The 22,895-nt window shown below is 44.3% G+C and overlaps 1 protein-coding gene across 5 annotated transcripts in view; it reads right to left on the minus strand.

Annotated features, from left to right (window-relative positions):
- Nucleotides 1-433: 433 nt before the first annotated feature.
- LOC311105916 (vasodilator-stimulated phosphoprotein-like) overlaps nt 434-22,895 on the minus strand; it is a 33,577-nt gene continuing 11,115 nt past the window's right edge. For 2 of the 5 annotated variants that reach the window (XM_084148148.1, XM_084148149.1), the window contains 13 exons: nt 16,357-16,528; nt 10,545-10,725; nt 10,290-10,356; nt 4,201-4,271; nt 3,836-4,059; nt 3,481-3,638; nt 3,275-3,326; nt 3,120-3,156; nt 2,968-3,013; nt 2,755-2,811; nt 2,151-2,220; nt 1,985-2,042; nt 434-1,814 (listed from right to left, as the gene is read on the minus strand). In XM_084148148.1, coding sequence (XP_084004274.1) covers nt 1,777-1,814; nt 1,985-2,042; nt 2,151-2,220; nt 2,755-2,811; nt 2,968-3,013; nt 3,120-3,156; nt 3,275-3,326; nt 3,481-3,638; nt 3,836-4,059; nt 4,201-4,271; nt 10,290-10,356; nt 10,545-10,725; nt 16,357-16,528 — 1,231 coding nt within the window. In that variant the 3' untranslated portion in view covers nt 434-1,776. The remainder of the gene's footprint in view (nt 1,815-1,984; nt 2,043-2,150; nt 2,221-2,754; nt 2,812-2,967; nt 3,014-3,119; nt 3,157-3,274; nt 3,327-3,480; nt 3,639-3,835; nt 4,060-4,200; nt 4,272-10,289; nt 10,357-10,544; nt 10,726-16,356; nt 16,529-22,895) is intronic. The other 3 variants (XM_084148150.1, XM_084148152.1, XM_084148151.1) reach the window with 3 other exon arrangements.

Genomic DNA, 22,895 nt, shown 5'->3' on the forward strand with positions numbered 1-22,895 from the left:
TTTTGTGCATAGCCTACCATTTGACCCCAGAAGATGCTAAGTGGGATCCTACCCTAACCATAGATCTAACCCTGACCATAACCCTTACCTAAACGTTTTAGTTGAGTTGTCCCAAGCATCCCACTTTAACAGCAAAAACGGTTTGATCCTGCACTCTGGAAGGAACATCAACCAGAGAAACATTCCTAAATCCCCAACCCCTATGCTGATGAGTAATATTGAAATACAGTATCAACATTAATACATACATTCTTTCCTATTCAAAATGTTCATAAATGCATGTGCTATTTTTTTAAAAATTAAATACATGCACATCATCTTAATTCCATTCAATGCCATGAAAGCCAGAATATCCTGAAAAATATTAAAGTCTTGAAAAGGATTGGAATGAGCTTCAATGGAAAGCCCAAAAAAAGGAGACTCAAGAAGCTGATGCATTACAAGAAGCGGCTGTATTTGACTATAAAGGCATCTCTAATCCAGTGTCTCTACGCTGTTTTATTTATATTTCAGTGTAAAAAGCCTATACTCGATTAGAAAAACAAAAAAAACATAACAGTAACTCAAAATAACATCTCTTGAAAAGAAAACAATCAAAACAATTCCCCATTCATCTCAATTAAAAGAGAAACAGCATTTCATTTTTGCTAGCATCCCCCCCCAAAAAATATATTCTCCAAGGCAGTTGGTCATGGCCAAAAAAACAGTACAGTTTAGGACCACTGCACTGGCAAATGATTAGTGTCTCATTTTGAGCAGAAGGTAAAGATGAGTGTGAGTCGATACTTAGTGGCACACAAAAAACACACTTTCTCCGGGCCAAGTGCAGAAAGAACTAGGATTCCCTCCATAGCACAGAACCACAGCACTCTCCTCTCTCATGGCACGCCGGGCGGTCGTCCATCACATTCCCTTTGCATGTCTCCTCTGACTTCTCCTCCAAGTCTGTAGAATTGAAGTTTGTGTAGGGTCTCTTTTTTAGCCATTGACAGAGCAGTCCACTTGGGAGTGGTAGCCCTTGCTTCAAGGCAGTGGGGCAGTATAAGCTCTTGTGCACCAGGCCTGCAGGGAGCAGTGTGTGCTGTGGATGAAAGACCTCCACCATGGGGTCCCTGTACAATCTGGTAGTTTCCTCCCATCACCACACATTCTCAAGATGGGCCAAGATGACATAGGCCTATCTTTCAAGGGTTATCTAAATGTTTTTATTTGAAGGCAGTGTTTTGAGGTTGAAGCTGTGACAGGTTAAAGAGGATTCTTACAAAAGCCAACCAACCACTCTACCATTACAGTAACAATAATTCATGATCTTCCCTGAATACTGAAGACCCCAGTAAAAACACTGGTCTGTCTGACGAAGGGAGTGAATAGGAGCAGGATTTCTATGGGGTAGATACATGGGGGGAGAGATACAATTGTACATGACAAGGAGTAAGAGCAACAGCAGCCGTGATTATGTGTTCTACAGTGGTTCTCATGAAATTAAAGGAAGAGTTGGATACAAGAAGGGATGAGCGAGGAGAGGTTGTGTCATCACAGCTGGGGTGGTAGCAGGTGATCTAGTCCTGTGTTTGGATGTGGTTGTGAATCGGTTCCCTGGGTTAACATGTACGTGTCGTGTGCAAGTATGTAGGTGTGTGTGAATGTGAGAATGTGTGAAGGAGAGAAAGAAAAATCCCTGGGCTACACTGGAGGGGGAGACGGGGGAGAGCTCCACACAGGGCCATAACCTCCATCCATCCAACCCCCCCTGTTCCTCCCACCACTCTAGCAGAACTATGTGGAGCCCCTCTTCTGTAGCTCCTCAATAAAGGCTGTGGAACAGGAGAGAGACAAGAAACAATCAATACAACATCTGACAAAGAAAAGTAGTGCCTTTGTTCTTTCCCCCCCCACTTAATTTGGACTGTTATACAAATGTCATTGGATAGGTCTCTGTGTGAAACATGGTTGTGGCCCAAAACAAATATCTGCATAGTCTCACCTCCGATTATCTCCTCCTTTACTTTTTGTAACTCCTTCCGCATCTCGTCAAGAATCTCCTACAAGAAGAAACCAAAACCTTCTTTCATTTGCAGTCTTAGTATTGCATATGATTATATGTCTTTACTAGTCTTGGCATTAAAGGTGCTTCAGAAAATAATATTTACCTGTTTAATCCTCTCCATATCAGTCTCTTCACCACCTCCAGCATCATTACTACCACCTGCATGCTTCACCCTGGATGAGTTGTGGAGATGGGGGAAAGAAAGAGAGTGGGTAGGGGAGGCAGAGAGAGAAAGGGAGAGACTGATTAAGATCGAACATTGTCCCATCACCGTGACAACCCACGCTGTCAATCCAACCCATCACCATAGCACCCCCAGAGGCCTCCGGAAGCACCACACATACACATTCTGTTGAAAACAGACAACCCAAGGCTAGCTTTCAAAGTTTCAATGACATTTGACCGTTGACCACACCACCAAACGTCCAGAAATTCCAGGCAAAACACACAAAATTCCATTCTATACTACATCAAGGGATATCAATTCACATATTATCAGAACGAAATCCTGCAGATGATAAAGGCTGTCACAGTAGTCATAGCCTTCTGCAGTCCACTAGGTGGTGCTGTTAACAGTACAATGGCCCAGCACCATGATCTGAAGCTGTGCCCCTGTTGACCTGACAGAGAGAAGGGAGGTGGGACAGTATGCTAGGGAGAGCAGGAAAGCATCAGTCCTGTTGTCTTGTCTTGTTAGGACTTTGTACCTGGGACCCTGGGGCAAGGGAGAGGTGGAGTCCATGTTCTTGGAGATTGAGTTATTCCTGTTTGTGAGACACACACACACACTCTGCTCTTAGAATGGGAAGCAACCAATTCATCAACACACACACCCCTCTTTCAATTCTGAGACTGACATCCGTCCACACAGGCTGCTCTTACTTCAGACGCAGAGAGAGTATAGGAAGCTGAAACCTTACCTGGGCATAGTAGCTGATTTCTCCCAAGGTCTTCTTCCAAGAGTGTCTAAAAAGAAGACAGGCATATTTTACAGCAAAACTGTATAAAAGTAAAGTATCAAGCAAATTTGTCTTCCTAGGTACAAACAAAACAGACTGGCACAGACACGCACAGTTCTCACCACTTTGGCCTTGAGACTCTGAGTCATCCTGTAGGGAGAAAGGAAACAGAGTTAGACCAGCCAAACTTGAGTGTTTTCTGACTACATGGAAATTGCTCAATTATGTATTCACGACATAGTTGGCCAATAAATTAACAAATACTTACATTATCTGCTGTCTTAGCAGGTGGCTTAGCCCCACCGTCTGCCATTTTTTTCCTGAACAAGACAGACAAAAGGAGAGTAAGAGTGTGATACAAAACTTAAAGATTCACTAAGCCGGATCAGAGCCATAGAGGGGCATACACAGCGCTCTAGACTGGGGCGTATGGATCTGTTCATTTATAGCAGTGCTCTCTTCAGTGCCACCTACCTCCGTGCCAGGATGGATGCCATCTCACCCATCAGGCCTCCTCCACCACCACCACCACCACCGATGGAGGCACTGGTGCGGCTTTGATCAGGCTTGGCAGCCGGTGCTGCAGCAGCAGAAGAAGCAGCAGCAGCAAAAGCACCACTACCACTATCATCCTACAGAGGGCAGTAGAAGACACAGGAGCAGTTAAGAGTATCGACAGAAAGGCTCGGCATTCAAAATGATTGGCATTGAAGTCCAAATCAGAAATGAATGGTGGTTGCATAAATGTGGAGATAGATACAACAGATACAAAACAACTGCTATGCAAATTCTTATCCTGAGGCCACTATTTCTCCTTTCTCTCTCTCACCTTGGCCACTCTGCGGAGCTTGGCCCCGGCTAAGGCTGTCGCCAGGCCCCCATCTCCTCCCGGGGAGGGCAGCGGTGGGGCGGGCGGGGGTCCTGATCCTGCGGTCGGGGGTCCTGGGGGAGGAGGTCCCGGGGGTGGAGGGGGCCCAGACGGAGGAGGTCCGGGGGGTGGAGGAGGGCCCGGAGGTGCTGGGGGGGCCAACGGTGGGGCTGGAGTAGTGGGCACTAAAAATAAAAACGTAAGAGACTGTCACAGTGTACTACGTTCAGAGAATGGGTAAAAATAATACAATAATTGGCTTTGTTCAAAAAGGCAAACGGTATTGCTGTCAGTGTGGCTGTTTGACCCAAGCTGGTGCCTCTGACCTGCTGCAGCTTGTTGTCTCTCTCTCTCCAGTCTCTCCCACTCCTGGCGCTCTCTCTCCTGCTGCTCCAGCCTACAGGGACAAAACTCATGGGGATTAACACAGAGACAAACAAACAGACACTAATACACCCAAACAGTCAACAAATCATATAACAATGTTGTATCTGGTGAAGGGATGAATGGGAAGGTACCACATCCTCCCTGAAAAGGAGGTATCCAGCCAGAGGTGGCCTGGCAGAGAAATTACATTATTTCGACAATAATAACATGGCAAGTGAACTGAACCAAGTGAACTGTACCAGCAATTATTTCATTAAAGCAACAACCATTTTCAAACAATCCCAGTAGGCACTGTCTAATTGTGACAGCTGGCTCTGGAGCACTGCAAGACTGAAGAGCATATTTGTGATTCAATTGTGCTAACTATGCAGCCATGCTGGGTCTGTGAAGGGGCATTTCACAGCTCCTGATTAGCACTGCAATTAAAGTCCACATCTGGCCAAGAAGCCCTAATCCGGGTCGCTCCAGGTCCCCTACCCCAGTACATCTGTCACCCACTGCACTGTTGGTTGACTGAGGGCTGGTGTAGACTACCGTGAAATGCTTACTTGATGCAGAGTTTAAAAATACAATTTTAACACAATGGAGATATATACAGGGAGTAACAGTACCAAATCAATGTGCAGAGGTACAAGGTATTTGAGTTTGATACACTACATGACCAAAAGTATGTGGACACCTGCTTGTCGAACATCTCATTCCAAAATCATGGGCATTAATATGGAGTTGGTCCCCCCTTTGCTGCTATAACAGCCTCCATTCTTCTGGGAAGGCTTTCCACTAGATGTTGGAACATTGCTGTGGGGACTGGCTTCCATTCAGCCATTAGTGAGGTCGGGCACTGATGTTGGGTGATTAGGCCTGGCTCGCAGTCGGCATTCCAATTCATCCCAAAGGTGTTCAATGGTGTTGAGGTCAGGGCTCTGTGCAGGCCAGTCAAGTTCTTCCACACCGATCCCGAAAAAACCATTTCTGTATGGACCTCGCTTTGTGCATGGGGGTATTGTCATGCTGAAACAGGAAAGGGCCTTCCCCAAACTGTTGCCACAAAGTTGGAAGCACAGAATACTCTAGAATGTCAATGTATGCTGTAGCATTAAGATTTCCCTTCACTGGAACTAAAGGGGCCTAGCCCGAACCATGAAAAACAGCCCCAGACCATTATTCCTCCTCCAGCAAACTTTACAGTTGGCACTATGCATTCAGGCAGGTAGCGTTCTCCTGGCCTCCGCCAAATCCAGATTAGTCCGTCGGATTGTCAGATGGTGAAGTGTGCTTCATCACTCCAGAGAACGCATTTCCACTCACCCAGAGTCCAATGGCGGCGAGCTTAACACCACTCAAGCCGACGCTTGGCATTGTGATCTTAGGCTTGTGTGCGGCTGCTCGGCCATGGAAACCCATTTCATGAAGCTCCCGACGAATAGTTATTGTGCTGACGTTGCTTCCAGAGGCAGTTTGGAACCGAGGACAGACATTTGTTACGTGCTACACGCTTCAGCACTCGGGCAGTCCCATTCTGTGAGCTTGTGTGGCCTACCACTTCACGGCTGAGCAGTTGTTGCTCCTACATGTTTCCACTTCACAATAACAGCACTTACAGTTGATCGGGGCAGCTCTTTTGATGAACTGACTTGTTGGAAAGGTGGCATCCTATGACGGTGCCACGTTGAAAGTCACTGAGTTCTTCAGTACGGCCATTCTACTGCCAATGTTTGTCTATGGAGATTGCATGGCAGTATGCTCGATTTTGGTGGTGGAAGCATGGTGGTGGCAGCATCATGCTGTGGGGATGTTTTTCAGCGGCAGGGATTGGGAGACTAATCAGGATCGAGGGAAAGATGAACGGAGCAAAGTACAGATGAAAACCTGCTCCAGAGCGCTCAGGACCTCAGACTGGGGCGAAGGTTCACCTTCCAACAGGACAACCACCCTAAGCACACAGCCAAGACAATGCAAGAGTGGCTTCGGGACAAGTATCTGAATGTCCTTGAGTGGCCCAGCCAGAGCCTGGACTTGAACCCGATCGAACATCTCTGGAGAGACCTGAAAATAGCTGTGCAGCGATGCTCCCCATCCAACCTGACAGAGTTTGAGAGGATCTGCAGAGAACAATGGGAGAGACTCCCCAAATACAGGTGTGCCAAGCTTGTAGCGTCATACCCAAGAAGACTCGAGGCTGTAATCGCTGCCAAAGGTGCTTCAACAAAGTACTGAGTAAAAGGGTCTGAATACTTATGTAAATGTGATATTTCCGTTCTTAATTTTTTATAAATGTGCAAAAATGTATACAAACCTGTTTTTGCTTTGTCATTATGGGGTATTGTGTGTATATTGATGAGGGAAAAAAACAATTTAATCAATTTTAGAATAATGCTATAACGTAACAAAATGTGGAAAAAGTCAAGGGGTCTGAATACTTTCCGAATTCACTGTATAGTCTAGTGAGTGTGTAGAGTCATTGATTATAGTCAGTGCAGATAGTTTGGGTACCATTAATTGACTATTTAGCAGTCTTATGGCTAGAAACTGCCTCGAAGCCTGTTGGTCCGAGAGCCGATGCTCCGGTACCGTTTGCTGGACGGTAGCAGAGTGAACAGTCTATGGCTTGGGTGGCTGGAGTCTTTTTTTCAGGCCTTCCTCTGACACCTCCTGATCTAGAGTTCCTGGATGGCAGGGAGCTCGGCCTGTGCGGACTATGTTATGTCCTTAGTGATGTAGTGATGTTGACGCTAATGAGCTTGAAGCTCTCGACCCGCTCCACAACAGCCCCGTCGATGTGGATGGGGCTGTGCTTTCCCCGCTTTCTACTGTAGTCCACGATCAGCTCCTTTGTCTTGCTGACGTTCAGGGAGAGGTTGTTGGCCTGGAACCACTCTGCTAAATCTCTGACCTCCTCCCTGTAGGCAGCCTCGTCACTGTTGGTGATCAGGGTTACCGCTGTCGTATCGTCAGCAAACTTGATGATGGTGGACACGCAGTCGTGGGTGAACAGGGAGTACAGGAGGGGACTAAGCACACACCCGAGGGGCCCCTGTGTTAAGGGTCAGCGTGGCGGAGGTGTTGTTGCCTACCCTCACCACCTGGGTCTGGCCAGTCACGAAGTCCAGGATCCAGTTGCAAAGGGAGGGGTTCAGTCCCAGGGTCCCTAGCTTGGTGAGGAGCTTGGAGAGGACTATGGTGTTGAACGCTGTGCTGTATTCTATGAACAGCATTCACATAGTTATTTCTCCTCTTGTCCAGGTGGGAGAGGGCAGTGTGAAGTGCAATTGAGATTGCATCATCTGTGGATCTGTTGGGGCAGTATGCGAATTTGAGTGGGTCTAGGGTGTCTGAAATGATGGTGTTGATGTGTGTCATAACCAGCCTTTCAAAGCACTTCATAATTACAGATGTGAGTGCTACAGGGCAATAGTCATTTAGGCAGGTTACCTTAGAGCTCTTGGGAACAGAGACAATGGTGGTCAGCTTGAAACATGTTGGGATTACAGACTGGGACAAGGAGAGATTGAAAATGTCTGTGAAGACACTTGCCAGCTGGTCTGCGCATTATTTGAGCATGCGCCCTGGTACTCCAACTGGCCCGGTGGCCTTGTGATTGTTAACCTGTTTAAACGTTTTGCTCACATCGGCCACGGAGAGCGAGATCACACAGTCATCTGGAAAACAAGGGCTTTCACGCAAGGACAGTGTGTTATATTCCTCGAAGCGAGCATAAAAGGCATTTAGCTCGTTTGAGAGTTCTGCATCGCTGGGCAACTCATGGCTGAATTTTCTTTTGTAATCCGTTATTGTCTGCAAGCACTGCCACATACGACGAGCGTTGGAGCCGGTGTAATAGGATTCCACCTTCCTTCTATATTGTCCCTTTGCATGTTTGAGGTCTCGGAGGACGTAGTGGGCTTGTCTGTGTCCCGTTCCTTGTAAACAGTAGCTCTAGCCGAGCGTGGATATTGCCTGTAATCCATGGTTTTTGGTATGGATGTGTTCTTATAGTCACTGTGTGGTTGACATCGTCTATATACTTATTGATGAAGCATGTGACTGTTGTGGTAAACTCGTCAATGCTATCGAATGAATCCCGGAACATATCCTAGTCTGTACTAGCAAAACAGTCTTGTAGCCTCGCGTCTACTTCATCCGACTACTTCCGTATTCAGCGCATCACTGCTACTTCCTGTTTGAGTTTTTGTTTGTAAACAGGAAGCAGGAGAATGGAATCATGGTCAGATTTGCCGAAGGGAGGACGAGGGAGGGCCTTGTAAGCGCTTCTGTGGGTAGAATAAAAGTGGTCTAGAGTTTTAGCGCCCCTAGTGGAGCAGCAGACGTGTTGGTAGACGTGAGGTAGGACGGTTTTAAGTCTCCCCGCGTTAAAGTCTCCGCCCACCAGAAACGCTGTCTCTGGGTGAGCGGTTTCTTGTTTGTTTATGGCCCCATACAGTTCGTTGAGTGCCAGAGTGGTGTTGGCTTGTGGAGGGATGTAGACTGCCATGATAATTACAGATGAAAACTCTTGGTAGATAAAATGGTCTGCAATTTACCATGAGGTATTCTATACTGAACAAAAATATAAACGCAGCATGCAACAATTTCAAAGATTTTACTGAGTTACAGGTCATATATTGGACGCACTGCCAAATTCTCTAAAACGACGTTAGAGGCAGCTTATGGTAGAGAAATGAACATTAAATTCTCTTGCAACAGCTCTGGTGGACATTCCTGCAATCAGCATGCCAATTGCACGCTCCTTCAAAACTTGAAACATCTGTGGCATTGTGTTGTGTGACAAAACTGCACATTTTAGAGTGGCCTTTTATTATCCCCAGCACAAGGTGCACCTGTGTAATGATCATGCTGTTTAATCAGCTTCTTGATATGCCACACCTGTCAGGTGGATGGTTATCTTGGCAAAGGAGAAATGCATCCTAACTGGGATGTAAACAAATTTGTGCACAAAATTTGAGAGAAATAAGCTTTTTGTGCGTATGGAAAATGTTTGTTTGTTTTTATTTCAGCTCATGAAACAATGGACCAACACTTTACATGTTGCGTTTATATTTTTGTTCAGTATATATCAGGTGACCAAAAGCTAGTGATTTCCTTCACACTTGAAGCAGCACACCAGTTGTTATTTATGAAAAAACACTCCATTTCCTTTCAACTTCCTCGAAGCCACTGTCCGATCCTGCCACTGCATGGAGAATCAACCGAGTACTACGTGCATAGCGTCATCATCCAGCCATGTTTCAGTAAGACATAACATTGCAGCTTTTCAAGTCTCTCTGATAAGAGTCATCTTATTCTCAAGTGACTGGACATTTGCCAATAGAACAGACTCCAGCTCGTCTCCCGCGTCTACACCTGCAGTGTTTTGGTAGCCCATGTAACAACGGTAATAGGGTCCGGTATGAACAGTGGAACAGCTGAGTCGGGGTTGAAGTCATATTTGAAGTCGATATCGAGGTTAGTAACTGTCAATCTGATTTCCAGAAGTGCTTGGCGATCATATGTGATAATAGTATGAACTTTCTGTACAAGAAAAGTAAAGAAACACGATAAAAGTCACTATATAGCAAAGGAGTTGGAACTTGTAAGATGTTGCCTTTCTCCGTCGGCGCCATCTTGACAATCATATCTGTGACCATTACTACCACCATTTGACGGACAACCTCACCAGCCTATCCCAGAGCCTCCACAGTGTGTCATATTGCCCATTAGACTAAATTAGATTAGGGGTAAAGCTGGGCGTATCCTTGGCGAGTGTGGGGTCCACAGGAAGAGGAGTTGGTAGGAAAGGATGGGATTTCAAAGAGGAGTTGACCTTCTTTAGCTTTTCAACCTCCGACCTCAAGAGGCTGGCTGAGGGCTAAGCGGCATAAGGCTAATGCTGACAAATCCTCTGAGTCAGTGTGCATGTGTGGTTATGTAAAACTGTGTCAGTTGGACCTCTGGTCATATGAAACTGTCTTGTCTTGAACCTTAATTACAACTCAATCTGGAAGTAAAGGTGAAATCCCACACTTGGTACCTCCGCTGCTGTTCCAGCTCCTCTGGGGAGGGTCCATTTGACACTGGGCGGGGGAGGGTAGCGTAACCTGGGGATAGAGAGGGGAAAGAGATTCTTAGTATGACTTACGAAGAAAGCTGTGAGATGCAAGTCATGCTCATGTTTCCACACATGCATTTCTCTCAATTATTTCTCAGACAGTGCTGTGCCTTTAGGTATTGCAAAGCATGTTGTCATGTATGTTGAGGTTGCATGTAAAATCCATTATATTAGTACCTGCGTCTGCCAGGGAGTTGAGCACCTCCAGTGCATGGGCCATTCCGTTGGCGAAGAGGGCGGCATCCTCCTTACTGCTGAAGTTGAGCCCCCACACCTGCCGCGCGTCCCGCCACTGGTGGAAGTTGGGCGTGGCCTCGTTGTACTTCAGGCCCTTCACAATCGGACAGTTAATCACCACCTTAGAGAGAAGGGGGTCGGAGTCAAGACATGAGTCATGAATAATAATAAATAATAATATGCCATTTAGCAGACGCTTTTTATCCAAAGCGACTTACAGTCATGCGTGCATACATTTTTTGTGTATGGGTGGTCCCGGGGATCGAACCCACTACCTTGGCGTTACAAGCGCCGTGCTCTACCAGCTGAGCTACAGAGGACCACAAACCATGACACTCCCAACATTGTCATATCATGGATACCACTTCTTTATCAAGAAAAAGGGTGATGCTCTGTACAGTTGAAATGGACAAACTGCAGATTTTAGGTAAGTGAAAGATCCTCACTCAGGTAGTATGGAAATAACTACATTGGTAATTGCAATATTAGACATTTATACAAACACTCAGTGATAAAAATCCATACCGGTATGTGGATCCATATCAGTATACCGGTATTCATGATACAGTGAGGGAAAAAAGTATTTGATCCCCTGCTGATTTTGTACGTTTGCCCACTGACAAAGACATGATCAGTCTATCATTTTAATGGTAGGTTTATTTGAACAGTGAGAGACAGAATAACAACAACAAAAATCTAGAAGAACGCATGTCAAAAATGTTATAAATTGATTTGCATTTTAAAGAGGGAAATAAGTATTTGACCCCTCTGCAAAACATGACTTAGTACTTGGTGGCAAAACCCTTGTTGGCAATCACAGAGGTCAGACGTTTCTTGTAGTTGGCCACCAGGTTTGCACACATCTCAGGAGGGAATTTGTCCCACTCCTCTTTGCAGATCTTCTCCAAATCATTAAGGTTTCGAGGCTGACGTTTGGCAACTCGAACCTTCAGCTCCCTCCACAGATTTTCTATGGGATTAAGGTCTGGAGACTGGCTAGGCCACTCCAGGACCTTAATGTGCTTCTTCTTGAGCCACTCCTTTGTTGCCTTGGCCGTGTGTTTTGGGTCATTGTCATGCTGGAATACCCATCCACGACCCATTTTCAATGCCCTGGCTGAGGGAAGGAGGTTCTCACCCAAGACTTGACGGTACATGGCCCCGTCCATCGTCCCTTTGATGCAGTGAAGTTGTCCTGTCCCCTTAGCAGAAAAACACCCCCAAAGCATAATGTTTCCACCTCCATGTTTGACGGTGGGGATGGTGTTCTTGGGGTCATAGGCAGCAGTCCTCCTCCTCCAAACACGGCGAGTTGAGTTGATGCCAAAGAGCTCCATTTTGGTCTCATCTGATCACAACACTTTCACCCAGTTCTCCTCTGAATCATTCAGATGTTCATTGGCAAACTTCAGACGGGCCTGTATATTTGCTTTCTTGAGCAGGGGGACCTTGCGGGCGCTGCAGGATTTCAGTCCTTCACGGCGTAGTGTGTTACCAATTTTTTTCTTGGTGAGTATGGTCCCAGCTGCCTTGAGATTATTGACAAGATCCTCCCATGTAGTTCTGGGCTGATTCCTCACCGTTCTCATGATCATTGCAACTCCACGAGGTGAGATCTTGCATGGAGCCCCAGGCCGAGGGAGATTGACAGTTATTTTGTGTTTCTTCCATTTGCCAATAATCGCACCAACTGTTGTCACCTTCTCACCAAGCTGCTTGGCGATGGTCTTGTAGCCCATTCCAGCCTTGTGTAGGTCTACAATCTTGTCCCTGACATCCTTGGAGAGCTCTTTGGTCTTGGCCATGGTGGAGAGTTTGGAATCTGATTGATTGATTGCTTCTGTGGACAGGTGTCTTTTATACAGGTAAGAAGCTGAGATTAGGAGCACTCCCTTTAAGAGTGTGCTCCTAATCTCAGCTCGTTACCTGTATAAAAGACACCTGGGAGCCAGAAATCTTTCTGATTGAGAGGGGGTCAAATACTTATTTCCCTCATTAAAATGCAAATCAATTTATAACATTTTTGACATGCGTTTTTCTGGATTTTTTTGTTTTTATTCTGTCTCTCACTGTTCAAATAAACCTACCATTAAAATTATAGACTGATCATTTCTTTGTCAGTGGGCAAACGTACAAAATCAGTAGGGGATCAAATACTTTTTTTCCCTCACTGTATATCGCCCAGCCCTAAGTGTTAATGTTTAGGGTGCATCACAGTCTAATGTAGCATGGTCTCCTCTCCATCTTCCCTAATTGAAAGCTTTTTCCATATTGCACTCAGCCTGTGCTTTCAGATCAAGGAGAGGAAGCCAGTTTGGACAAGACAAATGCACTCTATGTCTATATCAGCAGTGATGGAAAAAGTACCCAATTGTCATACTTGTGTAAATGTAAATGATACCTTAATAGAAAATTACTCAAGTAAAAGTCACACATTAAAGTACTACTTGAGTAAAAGTCTAAAAGTATTTGGTTTAAAATATACTTAAGTATCAAAAGTAAATGTAATTGCAAAAATATATTTAAGTATCAAAAGTAAAAGTATAATCATTTCATATTGCTTATATTAAGCAAACCAGACGGCACAATTTTCTTGTTGTAAATTGCTTACGGATAGCCAGGCACACACTCCTATACTCAGACATAATTTACAAACGAAGCATTTTCGTTTAGTGAGTCCACCAGATCAGAGGCAGTAGGGATGACCAGGGATGTGAATTGGACCATCTTCCTGTCCTGCTAAGCATTCAAAATGAAACGAGTACTTTGGGTGTCAGGGAAAATGTATTGAGTAAAAAGTACATTATTTTCTTTAGGAATGTAGTGAAGTAGAAGTTGTCAAAAATATAAATAGTAAAGTACAGATACCCCAAAAAACGACTTAAGTAGTACTTTAACCTCTATGGGATCGGTGTCCCGTATACGGGACGGTTGCGCTAACGGACTGTTGTAAGTAACAGCAAACTTTCCAGGACATAGACATGTCTTATATTGGCAGAAAGCTTACATTCTTGTTAATCTAACTGCACTGTCCAATTTACAGTAGCTATTACAGTGAGAAAATACCATGCTATTGTTTGAGGAGAGTGCACAACAACAAAAAACGTATCACGCCAACTAGTTTGATACATTCACCTCTGAAGGTAAATAATGTACTTACATTCAGTAATCTTGCTCTGATTTGTCATCCTAAGGGTCCCAGAGATAAAATGTAGCATAGTTTTGTTTGATAAAATCCATTTTTATATTCAAATGTAGGAACTGGGTTCTACAGTTTGAACCCCGGCCATCTAGATGTGTGGAAGTTAGTGTATAAGCTAATGATCAATCATGTATGACATTCCTGGGAGTGTGTAAACGTACATTTTGTATTACCATATCATTTTTGTATGTTCTCGAAAATGTATCAATTGACCAATTCGGCACATTCGGGCAGACTTGATACAAAATAGTCCAGTATTGCAATGCTTCACTGGATCAATCTGAAACTTTGCACACAACTGCAATATTATATTGTGGACTTTCTCTTGCATTTCAAAGATGAAAAATAAATAAATAGAAAACACATGTTTTTTTGTTTGTATTATCTTTTACCAGATCTAATGTGTTATATTCTTCTACATTAATTTCAAATTTCCACAAACTTCAAAGTGTTTCCTTTCAAATGGTATCAAGAATATGCATATCCTTGCTTCAGGTCCTGAGCTACAGGCAGTTAGATTTGGGTATGTCATTTTAGGCGAAAATTTAAAAATAGGGTCCGATCCTTAAGAGGTTAAAGTATTTTTACTTAAGTACTTTACACCACTGTATATCAGTCCAGCAGGTGGCACCAGCCTGGTGATTCAATACAGGCCACTGTGATCTGGGTTTGAGTGACTCAGTCTGAATGTGCTGATGCATCGTTTCTCTGTTTGTTTTACAACCCCTGAATTCCACAGAGCGGAGGAGTGAGCGAGTGCCTAAACTCACCGCGCCAAAAGAGTCAGGGAGAGAGAGACGCACACACAGAGGGGACAGAGATACTCAGAGAGAGAGGGGGAAGGCTTCCTTAATTGTCAAAGGAAATGGTTGAGCTGGCCAACTACCTCTCAGGAAACATAATCCACTTTAAGATACGTCTATGGGGAACACTCAGGCGACTGGATGTTTAAAGAGAGAATAGTATGGAGAGAGCGGGAAGAGATAGAGGGGGATGGGGTGGTGAGATACTGTATCTATACTGAACAAAAATATAAATGCAACATGCAACAATTAACGATTTTACTGAGTTACAGTTCATATAAGGAAATCAGTCAATTGAAATAAATTCATTAGGGCCTAATCTATGGATTTCACAGGGCAGGGGTGCAGTCATGGATGGGCCTTGGAGGGCATAGGCCCACCCACTGGGTGTGCTTCAATTATTTATATTTTTTACTTATCCATTTTTTACTTAACACTTAATTTTCTAAAAACTGCATTGTTGATTTGATTTGACTGGGGAGCCAGGCCCAGCCAATCAGAATGAGTTTATTACAGACAGGACTACTCCTCAGTTTCATTAGCTGTCCGGGTGACTGGTCTCAGACGATCCCGCAGGTGAAGAAGCCGGATGTGGAGGTCCTGGGCTGGCGTGGTTACACGTGGTCTGCGGTTGTGAGGCCGGTTGGACGTACTGCCAAATTCTCTAAAACCGAGGCAGCTTATGATAGAGAAATTAACATTAAATTATCTTGCAACAGCTCTGGTGGGCATTCCTGCAGTCAGCATGCCAATTGCACCCTCCCTCAAAACTTGAGAAATCTGTGGCATTGTGTTGTGTGACAAAACTACACATTTTAGAGTGGCCTTTTATTGTCCCCAGCACAAGGTGCACCTGTGTAATGATCGTGCTGTTTAATCAGCTTCTTGATATACCACACCTGTCAGGTGGATGGATTATCTTGACAAAGGAGAAATGCTGACTAAACAAATGTGTGCACAAAAGTGGAGCTTTTTGTGCGTATTGAAGATTTCTGGGATCTTATTATTATTATTATTTTTTTTTTTGTCATTTAGCAGATGTTCTTATCCAGAGCGACTTACAGTCAGTGAGTGCATACATTATTTTATTTTTTCATACTGGCCCCCCGTGGGAATCGAACCCACAACCCTGGCGTTGCAAACGCCATGCTCTACCAACTGAGCTACATCCCTGCCGGCCATTCCCTCCCATACCCTGGATGACGCTGGGCCAATTGTGCGCCGCCCCATGGGTCTCCCGGTCACGGCCGGCTACGACAAAGCCTGGATTTATTTCAGCTCATGAAACATGGGACCAACACTTTACATGTTGCGTTTCTATTTTTGTTCAATATATATTGCTGTTTGTCTTGTTCTATTGTTAGAGCTGTGACAGTACAGGAGGTGTAAGTATTGATAGGCCTCATGTGCTCCGTGCCACCCAGGCCCGTACAAGTCTGCTGGCCCTGATGGGGGAACTATAGGAGACACAACACAGCTCTTTGACCCAGCACAGAGAACCTGGGGTAGGGTTTCTGTGCTTGCATCACAGCTGAGGTTAGTGGGTGTTAGTCTGCCTGCGGATGTCCACTGGTGGAGAAAGGGCTGATTCACAGTTCTACAGCTGGCAGGGCTTGTTGGTACTAGAGGTGTGCAGCTGTTGATGATGTACATCATCACACAAGACCAAACACAAACACATACGATCATGCACACAGACTTAAACCCATTGTCAAAGATTCTGTACATATAGATGCACACACACTACCTGTTGATCTGTCTGCATCTTGCGTCCCACCACTCTGAATGCGTTAGTGGAGGGGTTGTGGTAGATCTGGACCCTGCTGAAGGTCTGAGGCCCCGTTCCTGCTGGGAGCCACATCTTATTCGCATCATCATAGATCATCACCGTGGCCCGAGCCTGGCAGATACTGGATTCACTAAAGGGAGAGTCAGAGAAAGATAATTATTGTACAATGTAATGATTTCTTATGCAAAAAAAGCATATGGAGTTGAATAGATAGAGATAGAGAGCTAGAGAGAGAACGGGGGGCCTGGAGAAGGGGAAGAAGGGATGGTGTTGGGAGAGGAAGGAGGGAACCAGGGTCAAGTATGGTGGAGTACAGCAGGGTAAGAAGTGAGGGAGGGGAGAAGAGGGGACTGGGAGGTTAGAGGGGGAGAGAAAGAATCAGAAAAATGAGCTAGGTCACACGCTGCCATAAACAAGACATGCCTGAGAGTTGAGCCAGTCCATACAGGCCATCGTCCAGTTGCTCTGTTCAAACTCACCCAGCCACTGTCACACTATGGCTGTCAATGGACCCCCGAGCACTGATGCAAGCCAACTCAATACACTCTTAATGAAGGGGGGGAGCAACAGGTAATACACCATATTGAATGGTGTCTCTTCAGCACAACCAACAGGCCATTTATACACCTGTGAGTGTATAGTCTAAGTTTAGGTCCTCCCTTGACATGCATATTATGAGAATATGCACCGATGCTTTTACCAGATGTTCGTGCATGTATGAAAGAGTGAGACATCGTGAGGGAAGAGATGGAAGAAGAGTAGAAGAGACAGACCAGACAGACAAGGATAGAGAAAGAGAGAGAGGGGGAGAAAAAGAGAGCAGGAATGCAGTAGGGTCCTTCCACCAAGTCGGTGCCTTTTGATAAGTGTAACTTGGTCAAAAAATGTATGTTTTAGATAGATTTCACCTAATTTCAACTTCATAGAAAACATGTTTTTCCATCTCAAGAGGTTGAATAATAAATGACTATAGTAAGTGCCTATTAAGTGCCAAATAAAGTAACAGGGTTGACGATTTCATCTTAAATCAGCCATGAATCTTCTTGTGACAGAGGGAATAGAAACTTGCGTGCAACAGGGAGTGGCAATTGAATGCAAGCGTCACAAAAATGTATAAATTGCTGAAACATTTCTAGCCCGTCTATCTATGGGTAATAGGGTTGACGTGTTATACTCGACCCACTTAGTTTTCCACCACAAAACACCAGAAAATGACCAAAAATAATAGAACCAGCGCACCTGCTTTTACACTATGATTTGATCAATAGATGTTCAATGTTTCTTTTGAAAATAATATTTTTAAAAGGAATATTGAACAAGAGTTCAGTTCACGTAACAGGGTTGACCTTAAAATGAGGGACAGACCTAAATGAATCACTAATAACATTCAATAAATAATAATCTTCAGAAATTACTTTGTCAAAACAACAAATTATCTAGGGCTTTACAATGATGGTGAAAACGTTGGGGTTAAGTGGGTTAAAATCTTCCTAGAAGTCACAGAGGATGCATAGTGGGACATGTCAAAATGAAGGATTTTGGCACTTTAGCAAGTCTTTATTCATATTTAAGATCAGATGTATTGAATTCTCCATGTGGTCTATAATAAAATGCACTTCATTTAATATAACAGGCTTTTAAATTCAATATTGGTCCACAATTTCTGCTTAAAATATCAAAAGGGACGCAAAAGGCACTCTTTTCGTGGAACGACCCAATAAATGGCTAATTTAAGGAGAGATTGGTTTGATCCAAAATAAGATGGTTTGGGAACAACAACGGCGGCTGACAAAGACAGGAAGCTCTGCCGTGTTCCGGCTCTGAGAGGAGGCTCTGGAACCTTCCACCTGCACTACATCTCCTCCACACACACACACACACACACACCCTAGAGATATCCGACTGCCATGTGGGCTCCTGGGGCAGCTTTGCATTAACTCCCACAGAAGAACAACTCAGATAGCAAAATAACACTGGAAATGCAACCTGTTCTTAGGGAATTTTACCAGCTAATAGAAACCTTGGCATTTCGCAGGCCCTGGTCTATAAGAGAAAGTAAACAAACTTTAGAGACTACTAGAAATACAAACCGATCTATAGGAGAGGACTGCAGTGTTATGCAAGTTGGCTTATGTGCAGTGGCACTGACAGACAAGTGTTACTGACTAGAGCCAGGCAGGGTGACACTGGCAGACACAGATGGTGAGGGCCTCCCCGATGCCCTGGCTCATATCAAGGCTCACATTCAGGAGAAGTCCCTGATCTTCAGATAAGGCTGAGTGAGTGAGTGAAAGTGACAGAGTCCCTATTCCCACTATGAGAGATGAGTCTGAGAAGCAGAGTGGATAAATACAGTATATTTATCCTTTTCAAATCACATTATATCCTTGCCTTAACTTTCATTGCGGCAGCCAACGCAATAGTCTTATTCCGCAGCTCAATTTGACTGTAAATATAACAGCCACTAAGCATATCTACTTAGCAATCTGAGGAACTTTTCTTCTAAAGCACATTACAATATTAAATAATGCAACCAAACCATATTACACACTCTTGAATAATGCAACAATCCACAAGCATGTGCAGACAATTAAAGGGTTTATTTTCTCCTCCATAGACATTAAATTAGCTGACAATACACAGCTAAATTTGTATTGTCACGTGCACTAGTACAGTGAAATGCCTTTCTTGCTCTTTCCCAACAATGCAGTAGTACTATAAAAAAATGTAAACTATACACACAGGGTCAGTGCCTATACCATATTTACAATGTGCAGGGATACTGGAGTGGTAGGGTTAGATATGTATTGGGGTAAGGTGACTACGCATCAGGATATATGATAAACAGAGTAGCAGCAGTGTGTATGATGATTGTATGTGAGTGTGTTTGCGCGTGTGTGAGCAAATCAAGTGTGTGCATGTGTGTGTGTGTGTTGGTCATGGTGAGTGTGTGAGTGAGTTTGTAGAATGTGCATAGAGACAGTTAAAAAATAAAATAGAAGGGTCAATGCAGATAGTCTGTGTAGCCATTTTATTAGCTATCTAGCGGTCTTATGGCTTGGGGACAGAAGCTGTTCAGGAGACTGATGGTGTCAGGCTTGATTCTCCGGTACCGCTTGCCGTGCGAAGGAGAGAGAACAGTCTAAGGCTAACAACATGCTTCATGATCAAGTAATGTTAGCATATCAGTAATGAATGTTTACCCCTCCCATACGAATATAAAAAAGTACAGTAATGTTATCATACGATGTCATTCATATTACAATATAGGCTAGGTAAACAAAACACACTGAACAAAAATATAACGCAACAAAAGATAAGCACAAAAAGCTTATTTCTCTCAAATGTTGTGAATACATTTGTTTACATCCCTGTTAGCATTTCTCCATTGCCAAGATAATCAATCCATCCACCTGACAGGTGTGGCATATCAAGAAGCTGATCAAACAGCATGATCATTACACAGGTGCACCTGGTGCTGGGTACAATAAAAGGCCACTCTAAAATGTGCAGTTGTCACACAACACAATGCCACAGATGTCTCAAGTTGAGGGAGTGTGCAATTAGCATGCTGACTGCAGGAATGTCCACCAGAGCTGTTGCCAGATAATTCTGTTTATTTCTCTACCATAAGCCGTCTCCAACATCGTTTTAGAGAATTTGGCAGTACGTCCAACCGGCCTTACAACCGCAGACCAAGGTATCTGTGACCAACAGATGCATATCTGTATTCCCAGTCATGTGAAATCCATAGATTAGAGCCTAATTTATTTATTTCAATTGACTTATTTCCTTATATGAACTGTAACTCAGTCAAATCTTTTAAAATTGTTGCGTTTATATTTTTGTTCAGTGTAATTTCTGCATCCTCACATAAACGTGCTGGCTGTAGCTGAATGCGGACGTTTAGCTGAACAATAGCTATATAGGAGCTCTTAGGCTTACACTAATTACCGTATTAAAAGTTACCTTAGAACAAACCAGGCTTCATTTTATCAATATCACGGAAGTCACTATATGAGGTAAAAGCAAATTGCGAATGAAAACGTGGATAATTCCCTGGTGAGTTGCTTCTTGCCTGGACCTCAGTGGTTCATTGCAGTCAAGCAAATGAAAATGAATTTCAGGTAAAAACTCAATAGAAATAAGTAAAATGTCCGTACATTTCAGCTGTTTCAAAAACATTGCTATGCTATAACAATTTGTACTGTAAGAGTGTTGGCTCAAGGAGCCAATTGTGTTTACACTGCCCTGCTTAGAGAGACGCAACTGTCAGGTAAGTGTCGTGGCTACCTCCGGAGGTAGCGGTCGAGACGTGACAAGTTCACATTGCAGTATATGTCTAGTCACTGAAAACCAGGAAGAGCAAAGGAGAGGGAGCAGACTCTCCTTTTCCTTCTCAATCTCTTTTCCCACTCCTCCTCTCCCTCCATCCATCCCGTGATACAATCTCCCACTTCCTGTGACACAGCTCTGTAGCCACAGCCCACTTCTTGCTCCCAGCAATGCCTAATAAGGGTTGACTCAGTCTGACTAGTGAACACACACACACTCATAGAAACAAACACACACCCTTTCAAGTTTACCCACTCATGTGCTAACTGTTGACCCAAATGTTGTTAGGTAAGGTAGGTGAAGAAAGAAGGAAGTTAATAGAAAGACAAATAAAATAACTAACTGGGGTGGTAAAGAGAAAAGGACTGGGAAACGGATGTATTTTAATATGAGCGAAAGCAGGGGCTCAGGAGGAGTGAATTATTGATAGATCTACAGATAGAGACTCCATGTTATAGCAGGCCGCACACACACACAACACGTGTGTGCAGCATGCTACATGGACGCACGTTTTTCACACGTTAGCATCTGAATGAACCATGGAAAAAAATGCCATAAACAACCTATTCCTGTGACAGTGTCCAAGCAACACATAACGCAGTCCTTGAAGGTTAGCTAAGAGTCTAGACTAGTAGTTAAGCGAAGTGTTAACTAGCTGACCAGTTCATTTAAGAGGTGTTGTACTGTGAGAGCCAATAGGTCACTGGCTGAGCATTAAAATAACTCAACCAGGGAATGGTCATTTTCAGTCTTAATCTGAGGAATTTTCACACACCCTTGAAACATTAGCTGTGTTGGACATGGCTACTGCACTTCAAAATCATAACCAAGTGCTCTTGCAAAGGTTATGAAAATATCCTGTCTGTCAAGATGAATTATAGGCTTCTAGCAACCTAACTGATAACTTTAGGATAATACATTATGATAAGTTTACGGCCTGAATACAGACAGACAACGCCTACAGGAGAACCAACAAACTAAACTCAAAGACCAAGTTTAGCTGAGAATAAAAAATAAAAAGACAGAAACTCCAAGTTAGCCAACACTGACATTTGGAGCCAGAATGGGAGCCTATAGTTTCTCAGTCAGTGAGGGGTTAACAGGAAACTGCAGTGCATGACTGGGGCACACGCTCTAAGAAATGTCTGTATAAGGCTTTGCTCAGAGCTTGTACTGACAAGTACAGTCAGGTCCAGTGGCCCTCCCACCATGCTTTTCTCCACCCTCCTCATTTTCTTCCTCCCCCTCTCTGTCTCCACATCTGGCCCCCATCGGCCCTCTTAATCCCTCAATCCTCTTCTTCATCTCTGCGTTCATACTTAGGCTACCAGTTAATCAGTCTACCATTTCTTTGGCTCAAGTCCTCTGCCAAACAATTTTAGCAATTTGGCCTTTCCCTCCACTGTTCCACTTTGGCCTTCTATCCCTCTGTTCATCTGGCAGAACATGTTGGACACTCATACACTACATGGCCAAAAGTATGTGGACCCCTGCTCGTCGAACATCTCATTCCAAAAACATGGGCATTAATATGGAGTTGGTCTCCCCTTTGCTGCTATAATAGCCTCCACTCTTCTGGGAAGGCTTTCCAATAGATCTTGGAACATTGCTGCAGGGACTTGCTTCCATTCAGCCACAAGAGCATTAGTGAGGTCGGGCACTGATGTTGGGCGATTAGGCCTGGCTCGCAGTCGGCATTCCAATTAATCCCAAAGGTGTTCGTGGGGTTGAGGTCAGGGCTCTGTGCAGGCCAGTCAAGTTCGTCCACACCAACTCGACAAACCATTTCTGCATGGACCTCTCTTTGCGTACGGGGGCATTGTCACGCTGAAACAGGAAAGGACCTTCCCCAAACTGTTGCCACAAAGTTGGAAGCACAGAATCGTCTAGAATGTCATTGTATGCTGTAGTGTTAAGATTTCCCTTCACTGGAACTAAGGGGCCTAGCACGAACCATGAAAATCAGCCCCAGACCATTATTCCTCCTCCAACAAACTTTACAGTTGGCACTATGCATTCAGGCATGTAGCGTTCTCCTGTCAATGTGCGGGGGTACAGGAAACCCATGGCAGAACTCAGTAGTGAGTGTTGCAACCGAGGACAGACGATATTTACACGCTGTGCTTCAGCACTTGGCGATCCCGTTCTGTGAGCTTTTGTGG

This window comes from Coregonus lavaretus (genome assembly GCF_964263955.1).
Source record: "Coregonus lavaretus genome assembly, chromosome: 30".
NCBI classification, from domain to species: Eukaryota; Metazoa; Chordata; class Actinopteri; order Salmoniformes; family Salmonidae; genus Coregonus; species Coregonus lavaretus.